Source organism: Oncorhynchus tshawytscha, linkage group LG13, assembly GCF_018296145.1.
Source record: "Oncorhynchus tshawytscha isolate Ot180627B linkage group LG13, Otsh_v2.0, whole genome shotgun sequence".
Classification (NCBI taxonomy): domain Eukaryota; kingdom Metazoa; phylum Chordata; class Actinopteri; order Salmoniformes; family Salmonidae; genus Oncorhynchus; species Oncorhynchus tshawytscha.
The window spans coordinates 43,099,428-43,126,077 of record NC_056441.1 but is presented as its reverse complement, the minus strand read 5'-3'; the positions used below and the strand labels follow the sequence as shown (position 1 = coordinate 43,126,077).

Genomic DNA, 26,650 nt, shown 5'->3' with positions numbered 1-26,650 from the left:
GTAGCGAAAGAGAGCAGCGGAATAATTTAGTTTGAGTTGTCATGTTAATTGCTGCTTAGATAATAGGCTACAATTAATTTAAAGATGTTGTCTAATAATGTGATTCATTCTAGCTCGAACACCAACAATTTGTTTCATAGTAATTTATTACAGGTCAGCCCCAAAGACACCACTCAGCAGATCTTCAGATAAAATGTACACAGGTCAGTGAATGAAGCCAAAGATGGCCTGTTATGGAAATACGCAGGAGGGGAGGAGATCAGGTGGGACCATTCTAGCCAATGAGAGGGCTTATACGCGTGTGAACGGTGTATAGAGATAAATGTTTTTTTTGTTGACAAAATTCGACACTCTCATTGACCTCCATACAAAAAAAATATCTCACGTCGTTACCTTATTTTTCTTCGACAGATTTTGAGCGGAGTAAAACCTCTCGCTTCGCCTCTTCCTATCTGATGTAGCCAAGGCTCAAAACTGAACTGTGGCAGAGAAGGAAGAGAAGAAGTGAGACGGATAATTGGGCCCAAAATCTGTTCTTCAGCAGGTGGCATTTTTCGTTTTTGCTCACACGGTGAGATGAGTATTTTTACGGTGGTCAATGAGTTTTGAATTTGGTTAACAAAATAATGTAATGGCTTATTTTTTAAACTTATTTGATCGAATAGAAATGTCGCAAGCATTAGGTTGTTACGAGTGTATGGATATAACTAGGACGGACTCGTGACATCTTGGCAACTTTGAGAAAAAAACACTTGAAATTGTCTGGTAGTCACTAGTTAGTCAAACCCCGCCCATTTCTACAATGTATCTACTTAAAATGATTTTAAATTTAACCTTAATGACATTGATAACCTAAACCAAGACCAAAAAGCAAATGTTTGTTTTCATGATTTTTTGGGGGGGCTGTGGTAATTAGTGGAAACCGGTGTGCCTGTCCCCACGCATATCTGCCTTCTCATTGGCTATAATGGTCCCACCTGAATTTGCCTCCTTGACAACTGCCTTCCATTTTTGAAGAAATGTATTTTCATTGTTAGAGCCGGCACTAGAGTATCTGGTCAACATAAAGGATAATCTGTCGACTGTGCTAGGGTTTGGCAGATGCGTCCCAACAAGTCCAGGCGTTTTCGCATGCCGTACAACGTCACTTTAAATAGCCTGATCCCTGCCACGCCCACTGTCCCGACTCCTACCTCAGTGCTCCTACTCTACCATCTTCTACTCCCATTCCGTTTGTCCAAATAAGAAACCGGGCTAACCGACGCCGATTCCCTGCAAACATCTGCCATATTGCTCCGAGCATGTAAAATAACTGTTCCGGGCCCTCATCCCAACAAAAAGTATAAGTATTTCATAAGAGAGAAAGTTCTACAAACCAAGGGGAAGCATCACATTTTCCGCGAAAATGCAGAAAATTGGCGATGATCGAGTGGCCGGATAATAATCTTCAATGCAGACTCCAACCAATTTTCATAATCAATTTCGATTATCGTTGATGGCGTCGTCGGCATAGAGCTCAATTGCTTATTCTATAGGAGACATACAGCAATATACCAGTTTCCGCCTTTTCACACTGCGGCGAATAGGCCTACCTGCGTGAAAGATAAAACGGAGGTAAGTTCCCACCGTTATATGGAACTAGATGTGATAAAAGTTTTGTTTGAATTCTTGCAATTGTGATTTTAAAACAGGCTACGTTGGACTACTCACCTCGCATTGTTAGTATTTTAGCATTCACTCTCCCTTGGATAGTTAGTCTCCTGAAGATGCGCGCCTGTAATGGCTTTTCCGCAAACTTGTCACCCACTTGCCACACAGAGAAATATACTTGAATGTTTTCAAATAATTCAGGATGACAGAAACTCATGTCAACTGGAGTTTGTCCGAATAGGCTATGTGCTGATCTCGTGGTGATGTTTGTTTAGGAACACTGCGATAAATGAAGGTCATGGTTTGAAATGCCACGAACTATCGCACAATAACAGTTTGGAAAGAAGAAAATCGTGAAAACGAATGTTTTGGACGTCCTTGGTTTACTTTGGTTGTGTAGGAAATAGCCTATAACGAGCTATAACCTACAGATGATGAAACGTAAAAGGTCCCACACCCTAAGGAAAGTTACCGGAAATGTTTAGAAGGGTGTGATTGCGGCCCGCAATTCGGAGCGTTCCTTCATTCGCAGGAACCCCTCTTTATTGGGTCCAATTCTATTGGTCAATTTTTAAGCTAGGACTCCGGTACAGTAGCTGGCGGGAGGCAGCGGGCTACACCAGTAGCTAATTAGTTAGGACACAGGTAGACGGTGACCTTCGCCCCCGCCTTCAGGGGCAACAGGTAGGTAGGTAGCTAGCTAGCTAGCTAGGACCATAGCTGCGGGAAGGAGGGGTGCTACAGCACCCCCTGAAAGATCAGAATAAAACAATTATAATTGAAAAAGTATTCACAGAAGTAGTGCACTCGGCCTTATATGATGTCTGTAGCACGGGCATCACTTTTTTTTTTAGCATCTCTGCTTTGTGGTATAATTAATGTGCAATATTTTATCATTACTTAATAAAACAAATTTCACTTTCTACATTTGCACACACTGTACATATATTTTTCTATTTTCCTTTTCTACTGTTATTGACTGTACATGTTTTTTTCACCTTTTATTTAAGCAGGTAGGCCAGTTGAGAACAAGTTCTCATTTACAACTGCTACCTGGCCAAGTTAAAGCAAAGCAGTGCGACAAAAACAACACACGGGATAAACAAACGTACAGTCAATAACACAATAGAAATTATGTATACAGTATGTGCAAATTAAGTAAGGAGGTAAGGCAATAAATAGGCCATAGTGGTGAAATAATTACAGTTTAGAAATTAACACTGGAGAGATATATGTGCAGATGAGGATGTGCAAGTAGAAATACTGGTGTGCAAAAGAGCAGAAAAAAACATATGGGGATGAGGTAGGTAGTTGGTTGGATGGGCTATTTACAGATTGTCTGTGTACAGCTGCAGCCATCGGTAAGCTGCTCTGACAGCTGACGCTTAAAGTTCGAGAGGGAGATAAGTCTCCAACTTCAGTGATTTTTGCAATTCGTTCCATTGCCGAAGTCCAGGATCGGCAGGATAGTCAGTCACGAAGGTGTGTTTGGCAGCATGAGTGAAGGATGCTTTGTTACGGAATAGGAAGCCGATTTCTAGATTGAATTTTGGATTGGAGATGCTTAATATGAGTCTGGAAGGAGAGTTTACAGTCTAGCCAGACACCTAGGTATTTATAGTTGTCCACAAGTCAGAATTCTCCAGAGTAGTAATGCTAGGCGGGCGGGCGCGGGCAGCAATCGGTTGAAGAGCATGCATTTAGTTTTACCAGCGTTTTAAGAGCAATTGGAGGCCACGGAAGGAGTGTTGTTGTATGGCATTGAAGCTTTTTTGGAGGTTTATTAACCGTGTCCAAAGAAGGGCCAGATGTATACAGAATTGTGTCGTCTGCGTAGAGGTGAATCAAAGAGTCACCCGCAGCAAGTGCGACGACATTGATGTATACAGAGAAAAGAGTCGGCCCGAGAATTGAACCCTATGGCACCCCCATAGAGACTGCCAGAGGTCCAGACAACAGGCCCTCCGATTTGACACACTGAACTCTATCTGAGAAGTAGTTAATGAGCCAGGCGAGGCAGTCATTAGAGAAACCAGGGCTTTTGAGTCTGCCGATAAGAAAACGGTGATTGACCTTGGCCAGGTCAATGACGACGGCTGCACAGTACTGTATTTTATCGATGGTGGTTATGATATCGTTTAGGAACTTGAGCGTGGCTGAGGTGCACCCATGACCAGCTCGGAAACCAGGTTGCATAGCAGAGAAGGTACGGTGGGATTCTAAATGGTCAGTGATCTGTTTGTTCACTTGGCTATCGAAGACTTTAGAAAGGCAGGACAGGATGGATATAGGTCTGTAACAATTTGGGTCTAGAGTGTCTCCCCCTTTTGAAGAGGGGGATGACCGCGGCTGCTTTCCAATCTTTAGGAATCTCAGATGATATGAAAGAGAGGTTGAACAGACTAGTTATAGGGGTTGCGACAATGGCGGTGGATAATTTTAGGAAGACAAGGTCCAGATTGTCTAGCCCAGCTGATTTGTAGGGATCCAGATTTTACAGCTCTTTCAGAACATCAGCTGTCTGGATTTGGGTAAAGGAGACGCGGGTCAGTTGCTGTGGGGGTTGCGGTTGGTGTAGCCAAGTGGAAAGCGTGGCCAGCCGTGGAGAGATGCTTATTGAAATCCTCGATTATCGTGGATTTATCGGTGGTGACAGTGTTTCCTAGCTTCAGTGCAGTGGCCAGCTGAGAGGTGCTCTTATTCTCCATGGACTTTAGTGTCCCACAACTTTTTGGAATTAGTGCTGCATTTAATTAATTTGCTGGATGAAAATTTCTGTTTGAAAAAGCTAGCCTTTGCTTTTGTAACTAACTGTGTTTTTTGGTTACAGACATCCCTGAAAAGTACCATATCGCGGGGACTATTCAAAGCTAGTGCAGTGCGCCACAGGATGTTTTTGTGCTGGTCAAGGGCAGTCAAGTCTGGATTTAACCAAGGGCTTTATCTGTTCTTAGTTATACATTTCTTTTGAAAGGGGCATGCTTATTTAAGATTGTGAGGAAGGCACTTTTAAAGAACAACCAGGCATCCTCTACCGATGGGGTGAGGTCAATATCCTTTCAGGATACCCGGGCCAGGTCGATTTAGAAAGGCCTGCTCACAGAAGTGTTTTAGGGAGAGTTTGACAGTGATGAGGAGTGGTCGTTTGACCGCGGACCCATAATGGACGCAGGCAGAGGCAGTGATCGCTGAGATCCTGTTTGAAAACAGCAAAGGTGTATTTAGAGGGCAGGTTGGTCAGGATGATATCTATAAGGGTGCCCATGTTTATGAATTTAGGGTTGTACCTGGTAGGTTCCTTGATAATTTGTGTGAGATTGAGGGCATCTAACTTAGATTGCAGGACGGCCGGGGTGTTAAGCATATCCCAGTTTAGGTCACCTAACTGTACCAACTCTGACGATAGAAGGGGGCAATTAATTCACATATGGTGTCCAGGGCACAGCTGGGGGCTGAGGGGGTCGATAACAAGCGGCAACAGTGAGACTTATTTCTGGAGAGATTCATTTTTAAAAGTAGTAGTTCGAACTGTTTGGGCATAGACCTGGATAGTAAGCCTGTGGAGTTCTGTCCATCTCTACAGTAGATTGCAACTCCTCCCCCTTTGGCAATTCTATCTTGACGGGAAATGTTGTAGTTGGGGATGGAAATGTCAGTATTTTTGGTGGGCTTCCTAAGCCAGTATTCAGGACATCAGGGTTGGCGGAGTTTGCTGAAGCAATGAATAATGTAAACTTAGGGAGGAGGCTTCTGATGCTAACATGCATGAACCCAAGGTTTTTCCGGTTACAGAAGTCAACAAATGAGAGCGCCTGGGGACACACAGGGCCTGGGTTAACCTCTACATCACCAGAGGAACAGCGGACGAGTAAGATAAGGGTACGGCTAAAGGCTATAAGAACTGGTCGTCTAGTGCGTTCGGAACAGAGAGTAAAAGGAACAGACTTCTGGGCGTGGTAGGATAGATTCAGGGCATAATGCATAGACAAGGGCATGGTAGGGTGCGAGTACAGTGGGTGTAAACCTAGGCATTGAGTGACGATGAGAGAGGCTGCATCTCTGGAGGTGCCAGTTAAGCTATGTGCGGTCTCAGCATGTGTGGGGGGTGGGGCAAGGGAGCTAACCGAGGCATGTAGAAAAGGACTAGGGGCTCCGCAGTAAAACAAAACAATGAGAGCTACCCTAAACAACGGTATACAAGGCATATTGACATTAGAGGGAGGAATAAAGCAATCACCGATGTTGATTGGGAGGGCTAAGACAACAATGGGTAAACATCTAAGACAAAAACATGGGTAGAGGGCGATGAATGGGTAGAGAGAGGCCGTGTGTAGCTAACTGACAAAGTTCGAGGCTGGGGCCGACAGATAAACAAAATTAAGTACCGTGGTAATGAACGCGTTACTCTGTTGTTTTTGTCGCCCTGCTTTGCTTTATCTTGGCCAGGTCGCATATGTAAATGAGAACTTGTTGTCAACTGGCCTACCTGGTTAGATAAAGGTGATTTTATATATATATTTTATATATATTTGTGCAAGTAGACTGATTGGACAGCTCACCTTCCTAGGAGAGATTATATCATTTTCTAAGAGGAAATAGGAAGCATTTTTGAAAAGGGCTGAGATACAAGTTTGAGGTGGGGTTTGAAAAATAGTTTTTTCTCCCAATTTATGCTTTGGCCACATACAAGTATAGGATGAGTCAACAACATTATTTGGATATGAGTTAACAGAATATTAACTTAAAAGTAATTTTCACTGAGCAGTTACTTTGAACACGAGCATGAAGATGCCCACATTGGGATGCTTGAGGGGGCGCTTTCCTACAGGTGTAGTAAAGCCCAATTGCAGGAACATCCCACATTGCAGGCCACAATCAAAATCCAATCAAATTGTATTTGTCACATGCTTTGTAAACCACAGGTGTAGACTAACAGTGAAATGCTTACTTACGGGCCCTTCCCAACAATACAGAGACAACAATAATAAAGATAACATAAGGAATAAATACACATTGAGTAACTGTAACTTGGCTATATACACAGAGTACCAGTACCGAGTTGATGTGCAGGGGTACGAGGTACAGTGCCTTGCGAAAGTATTCGGCCCCCTTGAACTTTGCGACCTTTTGCCACATTTCAGGCTTCAAACATAAAGATATAAAACTGTATTTTTTGTGAAGAATCAACAACAAGTGGGACACAATCATGAAGTGGAACAACATTTATTGGATATTTCAAACTTTTTTAACAAATCAAAAACTGAAAAATTGGGCGTGCAAAATTATTCAGCCCCCTTAAGTTAATACTTTGTAGCGCCACCTTTTGCTGCGATTACAGCTGTAAGTCGCTTGGGGTATGTCTATCAGTTTTGCACATCGAGAGACTGAAATTTAGGGGATAGAAGCTGTTAAGGTTCCTGTTGGTTCCAGAGTTGGTGAATCGGTACTGCTTGTCGTACAGTAGTAGAGAACAGTCGATGTCTTGGATGGCAGGAGTCTGACTGTTTTTAGGGTCTTCCTCATACACCGCCTGGTATAGAGGTCCTAGATGGCAGAGCTCAGCCCCAGTGATGTACTGGGCTGTACGCACTACCCTCTGTAGTGCTTTGCGGTCGGATGCCAAGCAATTTCCATACCAAGCGGTGATGTAGCCATTCAAGATGCTCTCAATGGTGCAGCTGTATAACTTTTTGAGGCTCTGAGGACCCATGCCAAATCTTTTCAGTCTCCTGGGTGGGAAAAGGCATTGTTGTTGGTGTGTGTGGACCGTGTTAATTCCTTAGTCATGTGGACAATGAGGAACTTGAAGCTGTCGACCCGCTCCACTATAGTCCTGTGGAGGAGGCGTGCTCTGCCCTCCATTTCCTGTCCTCCCCACTGTGACTCTACAGTTCTGTAGCTTAGCATCCACTTCATCTGACCACTTCTGTATTGAGTGCATCACTGGTACTTCCTGTTTGCTTATAAGCAGGAATCAGGAGGATGGCGTTATGGTCAGATTTGCCAAAGGGAGGGTGAGGGAGAGCCTTGTGTGTGGAGTAAAGGTGTTCAAGAGTTTTGTCGCCTCCAGTTGCACAGGTGACATGCTGGTAAAAATGAGGTTAAATGGATTTCAGTTTCCCTGCATTAAAATCACAGGCCACAAAAAGCACACACTATTGGAATGCTCGCAACATTGTTTCCTCTCCGGGGTGATGACAGTCTACTCTGTATTCAATCAATTCATCTCATTTCACCCTCTGACTACAATGTTTCATTTTGCGGTGTTATTTGTGAAGTTTCCCTCCATGTCCTTTGACATTGTAAGTAAGTTCATAAGTCACCTGGAGGGTAAAGGAGATTCCAGGATCTGCTGTTTTAAGCAAATGTGACAAACACCATGCATATGCGTGCTATACTGACCAACTACTCCATCAATTAATTTAGTGGCATACTATTGTCAGTATGTTTTCCATACATACTCTACTGTTTTAATTTTTTTTTTTTTTTTTAATCCAGCTTTCTCTGAAAACTGCAAGAATGGTCCTTCCTCCTGTGCAAACAAAGGCAGGCGCCAGAGCGCCACAGCCCTATTAATTCACAGTAAGCATAGGAGTGTTCAAAGTCCATGCATGCAATCCCTGTTAAACAAAATCAACAGACAGGAGAGGGGCACTGGGTGTCACACAGTGACTGGTTTGTTCGGAGCATCTCTCTAGTGTAGCTGGCACTGAGGCTTCCCTATGTGAATACTCTTAAACCCTTTTGTACCAAGAACTGTCATCGTAAGTGAAAATAACCCCCCCAAAAAAAAAAAAAAAAAAAACACAAGGCATCTCCTGTGCCTAGGATTGTGTAAAAAGTGTGATGTTGGGCACTGATCTGCTCTCTCTCTGCATTAATTTGATGATCTGGCTTTGCACAACTATCAGTGTCACAGTCTGTGTGTGTTCTGAAATAACCAAGCGGGTAGTGTTGTCATGCTGGCCTCTTGCCCTCTGACAGACTTAAGACACAAAGGTGCCTCAGTAAAATGAGAATCAGGCCCTCTTGTTTACACGCCATTTCTAACAAAACGAGTAAACCTGCCAGTAATGACAGTAGCAGTGATGTCATAGTGGCTTTGAGTCTTTCACAGCATATCGCATTGCCTGTGTTGTAATTAAACCTACACAGCATCTTGCCCACTCAACTAGTATCAATGGCTGCATCTATGCCACAACAGCTGCTCTGCACTGTCAAAGCTTATATTCAGAAAGCTAATGGATTCATCTGGAGAATGTCAGGAAGTCCTGCAGTAGGTGTTTGAAGCATCTGTAGATTGTGTTATACATTCTTATACACCAGGCCAACGCATTGTTGGAAATGTTGATGGGTCAGATAAGGTTGTCAGTGTATTAAGTGTCACCAGCTCGCTCATGTTTTCATGGCTGAGTCACTATGCAAATATGGATGGATGCACCAGCACACCAAGATCAACATGACATAATAATCACATCACAAATTATCGCATAAATGTTATGGATGCAAATAGTAATCCTCTTTTACCTAATGATATTTAAACAGTAGCTAGCTAGCTCACGTTAGCTAAATAAAACTGTCTGGCTTGCTAGCTGGCTAGCTGACTAGGCAGGCTGAGGTAAATAAGTACACTAGTTAACAACGTCAGTCTAAAAACAGCTTAAATGATTTATTCCTCTTTAACAATATTTTCTTATAAAGACATGTATGTTTAAGAAAGTGTTCTCTTTCCCGTCTTTTCGATCCTTTGAAGCAGCAGGTAGTAGGCAGGTTGTCACCGTTAAAGACACCAACCGTCCTTGGAGAGCAATTCTGAGGTAATAATTTTGCGCGGACTGAGGCGAAATGGAACTAGAACTCCCCGCGTCCTCCATCCTTCCGGACCGCTACGAGAGCCAAGCAAGCAGCATAGCAACGGACGCTTTGGTTCATTACGTAATCCAGTCAGAATTTTGCAAGTTCTAGTAACAGCCCTAGCAACAGAAGCTAGAACTCATCAAATCCCATTGTGAAGCTGGGGGGATACTTTTTTGGCAGGGGGACACCATTTGGCATGACACCCCCACATTTTAAATTCACTAACACAATACATTCCGTACAAATATTTGAGGCAGCTTTCCTTTACTTGAACCGTTTTGGATGTTATTTTGGGATGTTATTTTGGTATGTTATCTAACAAAAATGTCTTGATGTCAGACTGTACCTGACACCAAAAAAGCCTTGTCCCTTTACCCCTTTGTCTGAATCTTTCTTTCTTTCTCAGAATGCTGACCTGGCTTAGAGTGCTTAGTGACTGGATCTGGCAGGACCGGTTGTGGTTCCCAGCGGGCCTGGGTTGGGCCAACCTCAAGGACCGGGATGGCCAAGTCTTCGCTAAAGGAAGGGATCTCTGGGTCATCTTCCCCATCGCAGTATGCTTCCTGATTATACGACAGATATTTGAGAGGTCAGTACTCCAGGCCCACTACCAAGAATCCTTTGGGCCTTGGTCAGAAGTAGGAACCCCCTATTCCAAGGGAATAGGGTGTCATTACCTGCCCCTCACTTTGCAATGGCCTTGCTATGTTCCATTAGTTTGCTGTTGTTTTTAACCAGTATTGCTCAAATCTCGTTTTCTTGTTCATCTAGCCTTGTTGACTTGTGTTCACTACAACCATCATAACTGATTTACAGTCCCTACAACACTTTCCTCTCCTCCTTTGCTTCCTCTGACTATCCAGGACCGTGGCCGTTCAACTTGCCTCTTTACTTAGAGTGAGGGAGAAACCGCGTGTCAGAGCTGCTCCCAACACCACACTGGAATCCTATTTCTGCAATGCATCAAAGTTCCCCTCACAGGTAATTGCATAGCATAACTGTAATGCTACATACTGGGGTCAAACGCCAACACCTTCCTAATCCTACATGTAGTAAACTACCATACAGTTCCACTGACCAAATCCAAATGACCACACAGTTCAATAGCTCAGACAAACACTACACAACTCCTTAGTCAAATCCATGCACGATTACTAAGTTAAATCAACCATTATTTAAAGTGCATTCAAAATCGCAGCACACTTTACAGTAAAACAATAATTGAAGGAGACAGTAGCACATAAGATTTTAAAGGGATAATCCACCCCAAACCATTAATTTCTATGATTAACTGTGTTAAATAACACTAATATGTAAAAACAATGTTTTTTGTGAACACATTTTGTTGTTATAACAAGGCTGGTAGCAATGTGAAAGTCATTGGAAATCTGCAGTTGAGGTCAAATACAAAACATGGCTCTCTCTGGGCTGGTTGGCTAGCTAGTTAGCAAACGTAGCTACACTACACACAATAATACCAAAGTCAATATCAGTAGGTGAAGTAGCTAGCTAGCTGTAAAATCACCTGAACAAACGAGTGCAGAGTACATTGCTATGGCAACAACAGCCGTTTCCCACAGACACACACAGCGCATTGCAAGATGGTACTTGGAGAAACTGAGGGTGCGTTCGTAAATTCCCTTTGGCTATCAACTCCGGTTTCAGAGCATTCTCGTCTGAGTGTGCTAGGGAGCAGAATACCTGAGGAATTTGCAAACGCGCAACACTCGTTGAATACGATTGGTGTCGGTCAACGTTGTTGGCAACAAAAAAATTATTATAATAATTGTTGCCAGCAGCACAGTTAGTCACCAATGCTCTAGATAACATGTAGACAACCTAACCAGCTCGGCCAAGGTGAGTAAAATGGTTAGAGGGAGGTGTTCTCTCATTCGTGTCTGGAAGTAGCTAGCAATCTAGACAACTTCAGTAAGTTAGCTTAGGTGCTTGACTGCCTTTGTGAGGTCAGAACGCTCAGATCAACCCTACTGGACAATCTGACAACCCTCTGAATTTACGAACGCCCAGCGCGCACTCTGAGCACACTCGGGCACTCCACAGTGACTTTACGAACAAACCCTGAGTTGAATCATTTGGGACACTGTTTAGATTGAGCACATCTAAGCAAAATATATTATGTACTTCGTCACGTCAAGAACACTTCCATTCATATCGTCAAGTATACCCACCGATACCATCTATTGGCTGATTTGGCGATCTGGAGTGCAGGTAATTATTTTAAAAGCGTGAACCAGGTAGCTATGACACGTTCCTACAGGATTTCCTGATTTCACAGAAGGACCACATAGAGGTTAAGTCATTGTGTGATCTGGAATGACTCATAAGAGCCTGTTTCTGTAGCGTAAGGCAGCTTGATGTACAAGTTCACCCCCTGAACAGGACATTAGTCTAGTTCAGGGCCTTACCCCCTATTTGCAGTCTGGACTCCCAACTTTAAGATCTCAGGGCAGACACTACCCACAAAGCCACTGCGTTGGTACACTAATGAAGCATAGGCCTTCACCAAATTGACAGGAGTTTCATGTTTGTATTTGTTTTGAGGGGGGGGGGTGGATTATCCCTTTAATTTAAGTGTATATTGCTCTTAACCCTCGTTTCTCTCTGTCAGAGTTCAGTGGAGGAGTTAACTAAACAGTCGGCCTGCTCGGTGCGGCAGGTCCAGAGGTGGTTCCGACGGCGGAGGAACCAGGAACGGCCGAGCCAGATCAAGAAGTTCCGGGAAGCCTGGTACCCTTAGCAGCCATGTGCAAACCCACAAGCCTTATTTTTCTATCTGTGGTTATACAGTCAGAGGCTACACTCATTTCTGTATTGAATATGGTTGAAATCAATTGTTTTAGCAAAGAAAGTATAGTACCGGTAACTGAAATGAATAGTAGCGGAGCAGATGAACCTGGTTGAATAGAACTTGCACTTGCCCACATTTTAATTAATTAAACGACCTTTATTTATATATTTCCGATGTGGGTGTATTTCTATTGTGTAACATGTTATGTCCCTTCTGTAAAAGTACCTCCTATTGTCTTTACCGTGATTTGACGTGAGTCTTATTCACCTGATCAAAATATAAGCTCCCTTGTATAGTTTTACAGGCAGTTGTAGCTTATGTTTTACTTTGTCTTGAAGGAGCCATAGTTTATCTGATCTGTTGTGTGAACATGTGAAATTGTTGTGAGCTGTGTGAAATTGTGTTCTGTTCAAATGGTGTTTCTGAGGTTGCTGTGCGTTCTCTTACAGTTGGAGATTTACCTTTTACGTTCTTGCTTTCATTGCTGGCCTGGGTGCCCTAATTGATGTGAGTATTGCAATTTACTGTTGGCATATATTTTCTCTAGCAATGCTTTGCCTTTGTAATGTTTTATACCTTTGCGTGTGCCATTTTGTGTTTGACACTGAAATCTCTTCCTAGAAACCATGGTTTTATGACATGGAGGAGATGTGGAATGGCTTCCCCACACTGGTATGTACATTCTGTGCCACCTTTTTTCACCAGCTTTTCTATAAGACTGTTGGTCTCTAAATTTTAATTGGTTTTAAATGTTTAGTTGGTTTAAAATCTTTACAAAGTCAGTGTCTGCCACAATATGGGAGAGTCACAAGCAAATTATTTTTCAAAGGTTCCCAGTACATGATGCTTGTTTATCAAATTCATTGAGCTGCCTGATTGAAGATTCCAGTTTGGTATTTCTAGACACCTTTTATGAATGTTATGAAAATGTAAGCATGCACTATACTTTAAGTAGCTTTAGAAGTGTCTGCTAAATACCATATTTTTTATATTCAATGGTTGTTCTTCCCTCTTATAGCCACTGCTGCCTTCTCAGTACTGGTACTACATGATTGAGTTGGGATTCTACATCTCGCTACTATTCAGTGTGGCAACGGATGTCAAGCGCAAAGTAAGTGGAGCCTAATTCAGAAACATCGACAATTTACACTCAGTACCATTACAGTGGTAACAGGAGAGATTGTTGTCAAGAGGGCAGAGAGAGCGATAAAAGACAGCTAACCATATCTCTGCAAATGTCAGTTAAGGAATCACAACTAAGTTATGGAGGGAGGGGTGTTATTTTGTGTAGGGAATCTGTGGGTTAATGTGTGACCGGCACACTGTGGAAAGGTATGGCAGTGGAGACTGATTGACCATGTTCTCCAGACGTATTTATTTTCCAGCCGGCGAGTCCAAATGAAAGGGGGCAACTCTTCAAAACAGTTAGCAGACTTGTCTGAAATCCAGTCCTGTTTGTCGGTTGATTTGACAGACACAATTAAATAATGGGGCCGATCCAAAACAATGGTGTCATTAAGTTAGCTGTAATTGCAGTGGAATTCCAAATTGGGCTTGTTTGTTTTTTGTTCAGGTTTTTTTGTTGTAGGGTTTTTAGTTGAGTTGTAATTGTAAAGTGCACATGCCTACATGCACTCAGTGTTTCCATTTATGAAAATTGCACATGAATAAATCAGTGTCAGCCTGTATGACTTCCCAACTATCTGTTACATGTCTCAAGTAGCCCGCGAAAGCCAGCCTGGATAGAATGCACGTATGTACTAATTTGCCATGTGCAAACCATCGCCACGGTCTGTGTCATGGTGAAACTTGCACTTCTGTAAAGCTGAGATAATTGGCTGGTGAAACTTGCATCCAGCCAACCAGAAAAGCAAGGCAAAGCCATTCAGGCATTCTTGAAAGTCAAGACAGTCTTTGTCCTGCAAAGAAACATTTATTTTTATAGTTGCATTTTTAAAAATTGAGCAAACAGTAGGCATTTAGAATTAAATGTGGTGACGCTTTATAACCACGTGCCATGCATAGGCCTACCTTCAAAATTATTCCCGAATCATAATTTATTTGAAAACCGTTTCCATTACCATTTGTCACGAAGAAAGTTAGACGAAAGTAAAATCAACCCCTGTCGACCAGATTTAAAAAATGATAATTTCTCCTATAGCTGCTGTTTCCATGACACATTTTCGTGACATTGACTTTGTCGAATAAACTTGGATCATTGGAAACATTTGAGACCTACATGACTCGGTGTTGAAACCAGGTGTCTGTAACCGTAGCTTAGGTGTCCCTCCAGACATTTAAATCTTTGAACGTTTTGCTGATATTCTGCAGTGTTAAAGCTCTAATTTAAAATAACTGTAGTTCAGAACGACGCATCCAAAAGAAACTCGATGATCAAGTTACGAGCGAGGAATGTCACGACCATGGTGCCATATCCATCAGAACCAGTTTCAACAAGATTTTAAAAGGAACTACCACCACCTCTGTTATGACTGAAGCTGATGTGCAGTGCACAAAGTAAACTAAACATTTGCATAACTGACAAACTCCCCCTCTCTCGCTCTCTTCAAGGATTTTAAGGAGCAGATTGTTCACCATGTGGCCACTATTCTGCTGATCAGTTTTTCGTGGTTGGTCAACTACATCCGTGCCGGGACTTTGATCATGCTGGTGCACGATGCCTCAGACTACCTACTGGAGGTACAGCCCTCCGCCATACCCAATCTTATTTTCCCAACAATGCAATACAATGTCAAGCAAAAAGGCATCCAGCTATTTCACCATTACAATCCTGAAGAAAGTATATCCATTCCATGATAAGTATAGAAGAGTGAGTGTTATTTCTTTACAGAAAGTCATTGTTTTATCATAATAATAATAAATGGTGCATATAGAATTTCTACTCACAGAACTGGTCATACTGTTAAGCCTGCCATCTAGAGGAGAATATGGGAAACAGCAACCATATATTTATTATTTATTTATTTTTCCTTTTTTTTCTGTTCCTTTTAAGTCAGCAAAGATGTTCAACTATGCAGGATGGAGAAAGACCTGCAACTACATCTTCATCCTGTTTGCAGCTGTGTTCATCCTTACCCGCCTTGTCATACTCCCCTTCTGGTAAGATGCTCAGATCTTGGATGACACTCATCTGCCTCCTAGAGGCAGTTTCCCGGACACATATTAAGCCTAATCCTGGACTAAGAAGCCTTTTCAACTGAGCTTTTACATTGAGCTTGCTTTTTAGTCCAGGACTAGGTTTAATCTGTGTCTGGGAAACTGCCTCCGTATGTATGTGTGAAGTATTATTTTCTGTCAGTGATACAGGATGCAATGCATTCTAGTGATTTGCTTAATTCTTTGTCAAAAATCCTTTTGACTGCTAATGTAGATCCGTATTGACTGGATCTGTCTGTTTCTTCCCCCAGGATCATACATACTACGTGGGTGTACCCATTGACCCTCTATCCCCCTTTCTTTGGGTTCTACTTCTTCAACGGGTTGTTGTTTGTGCTGCAGTGTCTACACATCTTCTGGGCTGGCCTCATCCTGCGCATGGCCATCAAGTTCCTGCCTGGAAATGTATGTATTCCCAAACCTAATCACCATAGGGTGGTTTCCTGGACAGAGATTGAGCCTAGTCCAGAGCCCTATACTACGTATGTGGTTTGAGGAGTTAGCAAGGTAACTGCTTTCAACTCGGGATAACCGGTACTACGAACGTGGCTCACCTTTTAGCCAGGTACATTTCTATGGCAACGAATACTTCAGAACTAATCTGCTCCCGGGCAGGTTAACTCAGGGCTAACTCTATTTATCCTGAATGAAGTGTCTGAGCTGCGAGTTGAGGACAAATAAAATCATATTACCTTTCGCAAAGGTTGCATCATCATCATCACCTTAATTTGAGTAAGACAATTTATTAAATATTTTATTAGCCAAATATTTTTTTTGTGTTCAAAAATAGTCGTGTTAAAAATACCTAGCACATTGCACATTTAGTAATGACAGAATGCATTTGAATCTTCATGTATATTCAAACTTGTGTGCAAATTATTTTATCGATGGGACTGGAGAAAAAGGTGCTCAAACTACGTATGTAATATAGGGCTCTGGAATATGAAGCTAACTGAAGCTGGCTAGCTTTAGAAAACCCTAATGCCCCTAAGGACTAAAAAGCAAACTCAATGGAGAATTTCCATTGAAAGTGCTTTTTAGTCCAGGGTGAGGATTAATCTGTGTCTGGGAAACCCCACCCCTATGTCAAACTGTTCTGAGCCTGACTGCTCTACTTTCTATCACCCAACTGTACATGTAAACCTACTGTTTGACATCACCACTCAAACTCAACATTTACTTACAATTATTTTGATGTGGTTGTCTTACCTTAACTTAAACCTAGAGTCCTCCATTGAAACAATAACAAAGCGGGTGGGCCTGGAGAAATGTAGCCACTCTCAAATTCATAGACGGGGCTATGGATGCAAGGACTGACCATCCATGATATAATTGTTTTGGTTTTAACCATGTTTATTACTGTTTGTTTACATTTAGATTATTATTTAGCTTATACACATTGGCGTGAAATAAGCTTGTATTTTGGGTTCTAATGTGGTATGACAGTTGTCGTGGAAATTTCCTGTATTACCAAATCATGAGAGAGCAAACCACACACAAGTCAGAGTATATTATAAAGTCCCATCTTTAATTATATATGAGCTTCACCATAGCCCTGTGACTCAGATCAATTCAGTGTCTATAAATGAATTCTCTGAGAGTGCTTACAAAACAGTTCTTAGTATAATTTATAGCTAAGACACACCTATCTCAACTCACATGACAAATAACAGATCTTAGGAACATTACACAAAGAACCTTTTACTTGAAAAAGGAGTATCCTACAATTTATAGCATTAGCTATAAATTATTGTTCAGTTTGGTCTCCTAAACAAAGTTCTTAACTCGTTCTTGGTACCACTTAGGACCAAAACATTACCTCATCCAATGGCATATATCGATTGTCAATTTTAGATACTCCCATCAAAAATACAATCCCTCCTGGACAAGATCTAATGAGAGGAGTGACTGGCACACAGACATTGTGGAGCCATCTAACTGGTTCCCCATTAATCACACCATCCCTTCACATGGTTTAGGAATAGTTAGACACATTCACAGATAAGACAAACCTGACCTCTCCCCTCTCTGAGCCCCAAGTAACTTTACCCACATAAGCATACTTATGAACATTGATAAAACATCTTATGTGTTACCTAAAGTGTTACCTAAAGAATTCTGATTCTGACACAACACAGTTTAACTAAGCTCATGAAGCATTTATCAAATAAAACAAATTTAATACAATTTTATTAGTCACATGTGAAATGCTGTGAAAATGCTTACTTATGAGGCCCTAAGCAACAATGCGGTTTAAAAATATAAAATACGAATAAGATGTAAAAGTAACAAGTAATTAAAGAACAGCAGTAAAATAACAATAGCGAGACTATATGCAGGGGGGTACCGGTACAGAGTCAATGTGCGGGGGCACCGGTTAGTCGGGGTAACCTGAGGTAATATGTACATGTAGGTAGAGTTATTACAGTGACTGTGCATAGATAACAGCGAGTAGTAGCGGTGTAAAAGAGAGAGAGGGGGGGGGTGGGGTGTATATACAGTGCCTTCAGAAAGTATTCCCACCCTGACTTTTTCCACATTTTGTTGTGAATTTTAAAATGGATACAATTCCGAATGTTGGGTCACTGGCCTACACACAATACCCCATAATGTCAAAGTGGAATTATGTTTTTGGAAATTTTTACAAATTAAATTAAATTTAAAGCAGACATTTCTTGAGTCAATAAGTATTCAACCCCTTTGTTATGTTATCTCACTCTATGTGCAATAATAGTGTTTAGGCCTCCTGAGTGGCTCAGTGGTCTAAGGCACTGCATCACGGTGTTAGCTGTGCCACTAGAGATTCTGGGTTTGAGTCCAGGCTCTGTCGCAGCTGGCCACGACCGGGAGACCCATGGGGCAGCGCACAATTGTTCCAGTATCGTCCGGGTTAGGGGAGGGTTTGGTCGGCAGGGATGTCCTTGTCCCATCGCGCACTAGCAACTCCTGTGGGGGGCCAGGTGCAGTGCACGCTGACAAGATCGCAAGTGTACGGTGTTTCCTCCAACACATTGGTGCGGTTGGCTTCAGGGTTAAGTGGGCATTGTGTCAAGGAGCAATGCCGCTTGGTTGGGTTGTGTTTCAGAGGATGCGCGGCTCTTGACCTTCGGCTCTCCCGAGTCCGTACGGGACTTGCAGAAAAGACCAAAGACATGTAATAATAGTTTAACATTTTTCCATAGCTACCTCATCTCTTTACCCCACACACAAAATTATCTGTAAGGTCCCTGATTTCATACCCAGATTCAACCACAAATACCAGGGAGGGTTTCCAATGCCTTGCAAAGAGGGCACCTATTGGTAGTTGAGTAAAAACTATAAAAAAATCTCTACAAAGATACAGGCATCCTTCCTACCTCAATTACCGGAGGAAAGAAGCCGCTCAGGGATTTAAATCAATAAGAGTTTAATGGCTGTGATAGCAGAAAACAACTGAAGATGGATAAACAACATTGTAGTTCAGGGATGGGAAACTTTGATGGGGGTGGGTTCCACAAAAAAACAGAACTCATGAAGAGTGACCGCAGTGGCCCACCACCACCTTGCAAGCAAAACATTTTCTTGACAGCAAAGATACACAAAAAAAAATTCTAAACTTAATTTCCTGCAATTCTGCACATTTTGCCATGGGGCAAAGAGAAAATGTTTGTTTTGAAGCAAGTTTGATGCAATTGTAAAAGTTTTGTCATGGGCCAGAGAACAAAATATCAGTTAATAAAAGGAATTGAGCTAAGCACAGGCTAAATCCAAGAGGAAAACCTGGTTTAGTCTGCTTTCCAACATGCACTGGGTGACAAATTCACCTTTTAAGCAGGACAATAACCTTAAACACAAGGCCAAATATACACTGGAGTTGCTTACCAAGATGGCATTGAATGTTCCTGAGTGGCCTAGTTACAGTTTTGGCTTGAAAATCTACGGCAAGACTTGAAAATTGCTGTCTAGCAATGATCAACAACCAATTTGACCGAGCTTGAAGAATTAAAAAAATAATTTTGTGCAAATATTGTACATTTTGTGGGCAAAGCGCCCAATATTTATTCAATGTTTAATTCAGGCTGTAACAACAATGTGGAATACTTCAAGGGATGTTAATCATTTTTAAAGGCACTGCGACTTTTTAAAAAACGTATTACCTTTTGTTATGGCATAAACACAACCAGTCATGTTTTCTTCTGATTTGCCGAACAATCACTTCAAAGGGCTTCTTTAATAGGCTACCCATGCGCATTCAACAACACGCAACATATTACCAGCCTCCAAACAGTTGTTACACAAAACACCAAAAAGTGTACTGACATTTGGCGATTGTCATTAGGCCAGGATTTATGCGTCAACTGCTATCCTTGTGCATCTCAGCCACTCATAACTGCCTTTTCAAAATGTCAGTGCTCTCTTCGAACCACATCGCATCTTGGACTGTAGACTATACCACCTGTTTTCAAGTCCATTTGCTCACTTTTCATGCCTCTGACACGCAATAATGATAAATAATGGTGTAATAGCTTACAGCTTTGACATTTTTGTTTTCATTATAGGATCACGGTTTACCGATACAGCATACCCCCCCCACTATTTATTTTGCCATACCGCCTTACTTTCACCCCTGGTTGGTGCTAGTAGCCTAGTCAAGGATGCGTCAATGCAATGTTGGCACACAACGGCACAAACATAAAACTTGAATTTGTAGGTTTAAAATATCCCTCTAGTGGTTGACCTACTTTAAGAAATGCCATTGGTTGGTGGATATAAAGACTGTGGTCACCAACCTTTTGAGTCAAGATCAATTTTTGAGTCAAAAGGCAAGCTGAGTTCTACCGCTCAGATAAAACATGTTTTTGACGTGTTTAAAATAAATAATGTTAAGTCTATGCAACATTAACCTATTAAAAACATTACTGTAGCAATGGGTTTGTTCAGTAGGCTTTAGGCCCAATAGATTACCACCATATGTTGGCTATGCTTGAATTGCCCTGCCAATGCATTGTTCTCCTCAGACCATTTTTGTTTGATTTATTTCAACATTTGAGGTAGGCTACATGATCACATTGGTAATAGATCAGTCGTTGTATTGCTTGTGAGGCACGGCTGAGTGAGCATAAATGAATACCATTTGCTTGTTTTTATTTTACTGGGTTGATGGCACCTGCCTCTGGTCAGTCTCAGCGGGGGGAGACCGCAAGAAACTGAGGGCCGCATTTTCGAGTGCGACACAATAGGCTGGTAGGGACATAGGGCACTCTGCATTTAAACATTTTGTTGTATTAAATTATTATAGTCTATAAATTGTGCTAATAGGCTGTGACTTACTTCTAAGGAAATACAAATTGCTAGTGCCTTTTTTAAATTCATTTTTAGAAACATTAGTTTGGCCAGTCTGGCTCATGTGATGGTCCCTGGAGAGCAGGTCAGCAGCAGAGAATATCCTCTCCATACCTGCCACTGGGGATGCTCAATACCCTTTTGGCCACTCTTGCCAGGCTGGTCAGAGATGTAGAGTTGTTTATTTTATTTTTGTATAGGTAGGCCTGATGGTTTTTAGGCAAAATAACACAACCAAAATGGAAAGCTTGAACGTGGGAATATGCAGGGCCTATTGGTCCAAAATCAATTTTGGCCTCTTGTAAATATAATAGACCAAAAATGAATGACACGTTTAAGAGATCTGATTTCTTGTTTCGAAATACGTTGCTACAATGACACACTTAGTGATCTACCCGCCTAGTTCCTTTCTTTTAGCATGTGCATGTAGTAAGTACGCCATGCTGCTTTCAGGATATGTGTCTTTTCAGATTCCACAATGATTCTTTAGTTGTCGACACTACATCACTGCACTCCCTCTCTTGCTGTTGGTCCTCATCTTTGTAAGTCACCTTTTAGCACCTGTGTGTTTTATCAGTTTCATTATGAAAATATTTAGCGAACTCCATGACAGTAGCTAAGGCATGGAGCTATTAGCAGCACACAAGTAGACTACAAATGCATGCTGGGGTGGTCATGACCTGTGCAGGTGAAGTGAGTGAAATTGGAGCGGGCGAGAAGGCCGACACTCCAGTCTCCAGTCAACTCAGTGTGTCTCCTTACTCAAAATTGACAGGAGCGCTCCAAACAAAAGACATTGAATAAATTGACAACTCGTAAATGGAATTAAATAAACCACTTCTCACAAGTGTAGCTTAGGTTGTGCACTCTGCAAACAACGTGACAACTCCTGCAATGGTAAGATTGTTGTAATAATGCATTCAATATATTAACAGAAATTGCCGTAACCAAACATTGTAGAGATTATGGGAATTCATGGTAAATGTACTACTGGTGTGCCTTCCCCACGGCCTCCGCCTGTCTGATTGACAGGCAGAGACAGGTGTGAATCAGAGCGGTGTCTTGTGTGCAATACATTTTTTTTATAAATATACATTTGCCACTGCTCAACTAAAATCTTGGTCGACCAAAAGCCTATCGATCAATCGACCTGTCGACTAAATGGGGGTCGGCCCTACTTGCTAGTATTATTTATTCTCGCCCAGGCATGTTTACGGAGCAACAGGTCTTTCTAAAATACAATGACTCATGTAGATTGTACAAATGTTGTGGTTGACTTATAGTCTACAGTCGACGATCTAAATACACATCCCCATGAAGCTGATTGGTTGGTATGCAGATGCTGCATGGACGTTCAGAGAATATGTGCAAAGTCGAGTCCTGCACATGCGCAAAAGAAGCCCCGGGACCTCCAGCTGCTAGGAAGCGGGGTCCAGAAAAGTTGGCTCTGCAGCCTCTGCCTTAACTTAATTTGACCTACATTTTACAAAATTACCTAAATGTACTCTCTCTCTCCCATCAGGATATCGTTGAGGATGAGAGGAGCGACAGGGAAGAGACTGAGTCAGACGAGGAGGATGATGACCATGAGAAAAGGGAGAAAACAAAAAATGGCTTTGTGCAGTTTGGCAATGGCCACACAGTGCTTAACAACAACCACCACCACAGCAAAATGGAGTGATTTGTTACAGAGACCAAGGAGGATGTGTCAGGAATGGTGAAGAACAACTCCCATGTGGCCCAGGCCATGAGGCCAAAGTATGGCAAAATGGATGGTGGAAAAGCCACACACAAACACACGCACACACCGCTGAATGATATATACACAAATAATGCTAAAGATCACACTCCTTACAAGGCCCAGATGGGTTTCACTGCTCTGTAGATCACACTAGTTGAAGGAGGGAGGGGAGAGTTCAGGAAAGACTGCAATGGACCCAAACACACAGTAAAACTGTGTGCATGGTCTGAGCTATCCAGTGCCTTAGCAACAAACTGTTATTCCCTATCATTTCTATCCATCCCCCTCTATTTCTTACTGTTCTGAGTCCTTACATTGCAAATCATTCACTAAGGCAGGGTTTCCCCAAACTGGGTCCTGGGCCCCCGCTCTGAGTATTGCTAGACTTAAACTTGACTGTTCAAATGCTGCCTTCTCAGTACACTGACACCCTTCCCAAATAATGACACACTGAGGTAAATGACATGCAATGTGCCAACACTTAAAACTGCCAAGAGAGATGAGGTGCTCTTAATGACCACAGCATGGTACAGGTCAGTAGAAGTGTTCAAATCACCATGTCAGACCACAAAAGCATACAGTAGCGATAATGGAAAATTAGTCATTGGTTTTTGCCCCTGCCATTTTGTTATTGGATCAGACACTACTTTTGTTGCCATGGCATTCTTATTCAACCTGGAATGTGCCATTGTTGTTAAATGTTCTTTGTTAAGATTTTGTTGAAAAAAATATGGCGGTTAATAATTAAGTTGTTTTAATGGTTTAAAAGCTGATGAGTTGGGTTTGCATTGTGTGTATATTTGTCTTAGTTTATGCCGGTCTCCAAATGCAATGGCTCTTGGGGAGCAGAAAGCACACAGCTTGAAATAATACTTTTTAAATGTTCATGTTTTGAAAATAACTTTTTAGTTGTCAGATTTGCTTTTGTTTTATTTTTTTTAATTTAAAAAGTCCAGTCATTTATCCAGACACATTTCAGAGAAATGGTCCAACTTACCCAAACCAGTCCAACACTTAATTCAACCAGACTGGAGGAGAATATATTCATTAAAATCTGTTTTTTTTTCTGCCCATTCATCCAAAGAGGCACTTTATGGGTTTCAGTTATGGGTCAGCATAGACCCAATACAACATAAAGCAAAATGACCGTCCAAGCCATACAGTGAGTTGGATTATGATTGGGGTTTACAATTACACTACAGTTTTCATTTCCTATTTATTTCATTTTCATGGAGTCCTTTTCCATTTCTTTGTAAAGCGTTTGGTTCAGTTCATTAAGTTTTTTTAAATAAAATGGACACCAAAGTATGTTTTAGTTTTGCCTGTGCCTTATGTTACGTGTAAAATAATATATATATATAAAATCTCTCACCATGTCTCTCTTTAATTTCCTGTCTACCATCTTGCTCTCTTTCTTTATTCAACTCTCCAATATGGATTATTTTTGTATGTCCCAAATGGCACTACCTACATAGTGCACTACATTTGACTAGACCCAAATGGTGTGCCATTTGGGATGCATATGATCTCCCTGCAGTGCTGTAACATGTCCTTTGTTCCCCTTCACTTCATGTCTTAGCGCAAACACCGATCCCTATGACCCCCCCCCCCTTTTCCCCAAAAAATAAAAAAGCTTTTCCCCAACTAGTTTCTTTATTTTGTCATGTTGCAAAGATATGATAAAGGTTATTCTGAAATTAATGGTCGTCTCCTGTGATTATTTCTTTATGAATAAATGTTGTCTCTCTAGTTCAAAAGCAAAGTACAAACCGTAGAAATTAGGTAAGATGGCTGAATGGTCCCGTCTGCGTTCCATTCCTAATTGCTCGTACTAATTATAGTGTCACTTCCCTTCCGTTGTCCTAATGCTGGCCTGCTACAGTCATGTCAGCTGGGGGGTCACATCCTTCTCAAAACCCATTGGAAGAGCCGTGCTGCTGCTCCAGTTTCAACTGTTCTGCCTGCGGCTATGGAATCCTGACCTGTTCACCAGACGTGCTACCTGTCCCAGACCTGCTGTTTTCAGCTCCTGGACAGCAGGAGCGGTAGAGACACTCTGAATGATCGGCTATGAAAAGCCAACTGACATTTACTCCTGAGGTGCTGACTTGCTGCACCCTCGACAACTTTTTATTTTTTATTTATTTTTTTACCTTTATTTAACCAGGTAGGCAAGTTGAGAACAAGTTCTCATTTACAATTGCGACCTGGCCAAGATAAAGCAAAGCAGTTCGACAGATACAACGACACAGAGTTACACATGGAGTAAAACAAACATACAGTCAATAATACAGTATAAACAAGTCTATATACAATGTGAGCAAATGAGGTGAGAAGGGAGGTAAAGGCAAAAAAGGCCATGGTGGCAAAGTAAATACAATATAGCAAGTAAAACACTGGAATGGTAGTTTTGCAATGGAAGAATGTGCAAAGTAGAAATAAAAATAATGGGGTGCAAAGGAGCAAAATAAATAAATAAAAATTAAATACAGTTGGGAAAGAGGTAGTTGTTTGGGCTAAATTATAGGTGGGCTATGTACAGGTGCAGTAATCTGTGAGCTGCTCTGACAGTTGGTGCTTAAAGCTAGTGAGGGAGATAAGTGTTTCCAGTTTCAGAGATTTTTGTAGTTCGTTCCAGTCATTGGCAGCAGAGAACTGGAAGGAGAGGCGGCCAAAGAAAGAATTGGTTTTGGGGGTGACTAGAGAGATATACCTGCTGGAGCGTGTGCTACAGGTGGGAGATGCTATGGTGACCAGCGAGCTGAGATAAGGGGGACTTTACCTAGCAGGGTCTTGTAGATGACATGGAGCCAGTGGGTTTGGCGACGAGTATGAAGCGAGGGCCAGCCAACGAGAGCGTACAGGTCGCAATGGTGGGTAGTATATGGGGCTTTGGTGACAAAACGGATTGCACTGTGATAGACTGCATCCAATTTGTTGAGTAGGGTATTGGAGGCTATTTTGTAAATGACATCGCCAAAGTCGAGGATTGGTAGGATGGTCAGTTTTACAAGGGTATGTTTGGCAGCATGAGTGAAGGATGCTTTGTTGCGAAATAGGAAGCCAATTCTAGATTTAACTTTGGATTGGAGATGTTTGATATGGGTCTGGAAGGAGAGTTTACAGTCTAACCAGACACCTAAGTATTTGTAGTTGTCCACGTATTCTAAGTCAGAGCTGTCCAGAGTAGTGATGTTGGACAGGCGGTTAGGTGCAGGTAGCGATCGGTTGAAGAGCATGCATTTAGTTTTACTTGTATTTAAGAGCAATTGGAGGCCACGGAAGGAGAGTTGTATGGCATTGAAGCTTGCCTGGAGTGTTGTTAACACAGTGTCCAAAGAAGGGCCGGAAGTATACAGAATGGTGTCGTCTGCGTAGAGGTGGATCAGAGACTCACCAGCAGCAAGAGCGACCTCATTGATGTATACAGAGAAGAGAGTCGGTCCAAGAATTGAACCCTGTGGCACCCCGATAGAGACTGCCAGAGGTCCGGACAGCAGACCCTCCGATTTGACACACTGAACTCTATCGGAGAAGTAGTTGGTGAACCAGGCGAGGCAATCATTTGAGAAACCAAGTCTGCGAGTCTGTCGAGTCTGCCGATGAGGATGTGGTGATTGACAGAGTCGAAAGCCTTGGCCAGATCAATGAATACGGCTGCACAGTAATGTTTCTTATCGATGGCGGTTAAGATATCGTTTAGGACCTTGAGCGTGGCTGAGGTGCACCCATGACCAGCTCTGAAACCAGATTGCATAGCAGAGAAGGTATGGTGAGATTCGAAATGGTCGGTAATCTGTTTGTTGATTTGGCTTTCAAAGACCTTAGAAAGGCACGGTAGGATAGATATAGGTCTGTAGCAGTTTGGGTCAAGAGTGTCCCCCCCTTTGAAGAGGGGGATGACCGCAGCTGCTTTCCAATCTTTGGGAATCTCAGACGACACGAAAGAGAGGTTGAACAGGCTAGTAATAGGAGTGGCAACAATTTCGGCAGATAATTTTAGAAAGAAAGGGTCCAGATTGTCTAGCCCGGCTGATTTGTAGGGGTCCAGATTTTGCAGCTCTTTCAGAACATCAGCTGAATGGATTTGGGAG

At 42.1% G+C, this 26,650-nt stretch overlaps 1 protein-coding gene across 4 annotated transcripts; it reads left to right on the top strand.

Moving 5' to 3' along the window:
- The first annotated feature begins 48 nt into the window (after window positions 1-48).
- On the top strand, window positions 49-24,257 carry LOC112266648 (ceramide synthase 2). 4 transcript variants are annotated; one of them, XM_024444320.2, is made up of 11 exons: window positions 49-203; window positions 9,914-10,096; window positions 10,371-10,488; window positions 12,137-12,255; window positions 12,766-12,823; window positions 12,938-12,988; window positions 13,335-13,427; window positions 14,888-15,016; window positions 15,330-15,436; window positions 15,745-15,898; window positions 22,338-24,257. In XM_024444320.2, the coding sequence occupies exons 2-11, from the start codon at window positions 9,915-9,917 to the stop codon at window positions 22,494-22,496; spliced, it is 1,170 nt and encodes a 389-aa protein (XP_024300088.1). In that variant the 5' UTR covers window positions 49-203; window position 9,914; the 3' UTR covers window positions 22,497-24,257. The 4 variants fall into 4 exon arrangements, with proteins under 4 accessions (XP_024300088.1, XP_024300087.1, XP_024300086.1 ...); XM_024444319.2 differs by lacking the exon at window positions 49-203 and adding an exon at window positions 467-571; XM_024444318.2 differs by lacking the exon at window positions 49-203 and adding an exon at window positions 1,100-1,614.
- Window positions 24,258-26,650: the final 2,393 nt, after the last annotated feature.

Coding starts and splice junctions, on each gene's coding strand:
- LOC112266648 (XM_024444320.2), top strand. CDS start 9,915: ATGCTGACCTGGCTTAGAGTGCTTAGTGACTGGATCTGGCAGGACCGG. Junction 12,989..13,334: donor GGAATGGCTTCCCCACACTG/GTATGTACATTC, acceptor TCCCTCTTATAG/CCACTGCTGCCTTCTCAGTA. Junction 15,437..15,744: donor CTTGTCATACTCCCCTTCTG/GTAAGATGCTCA, acceptor TTCTTCCCCCAG/GATCATACATACTACGTGGG.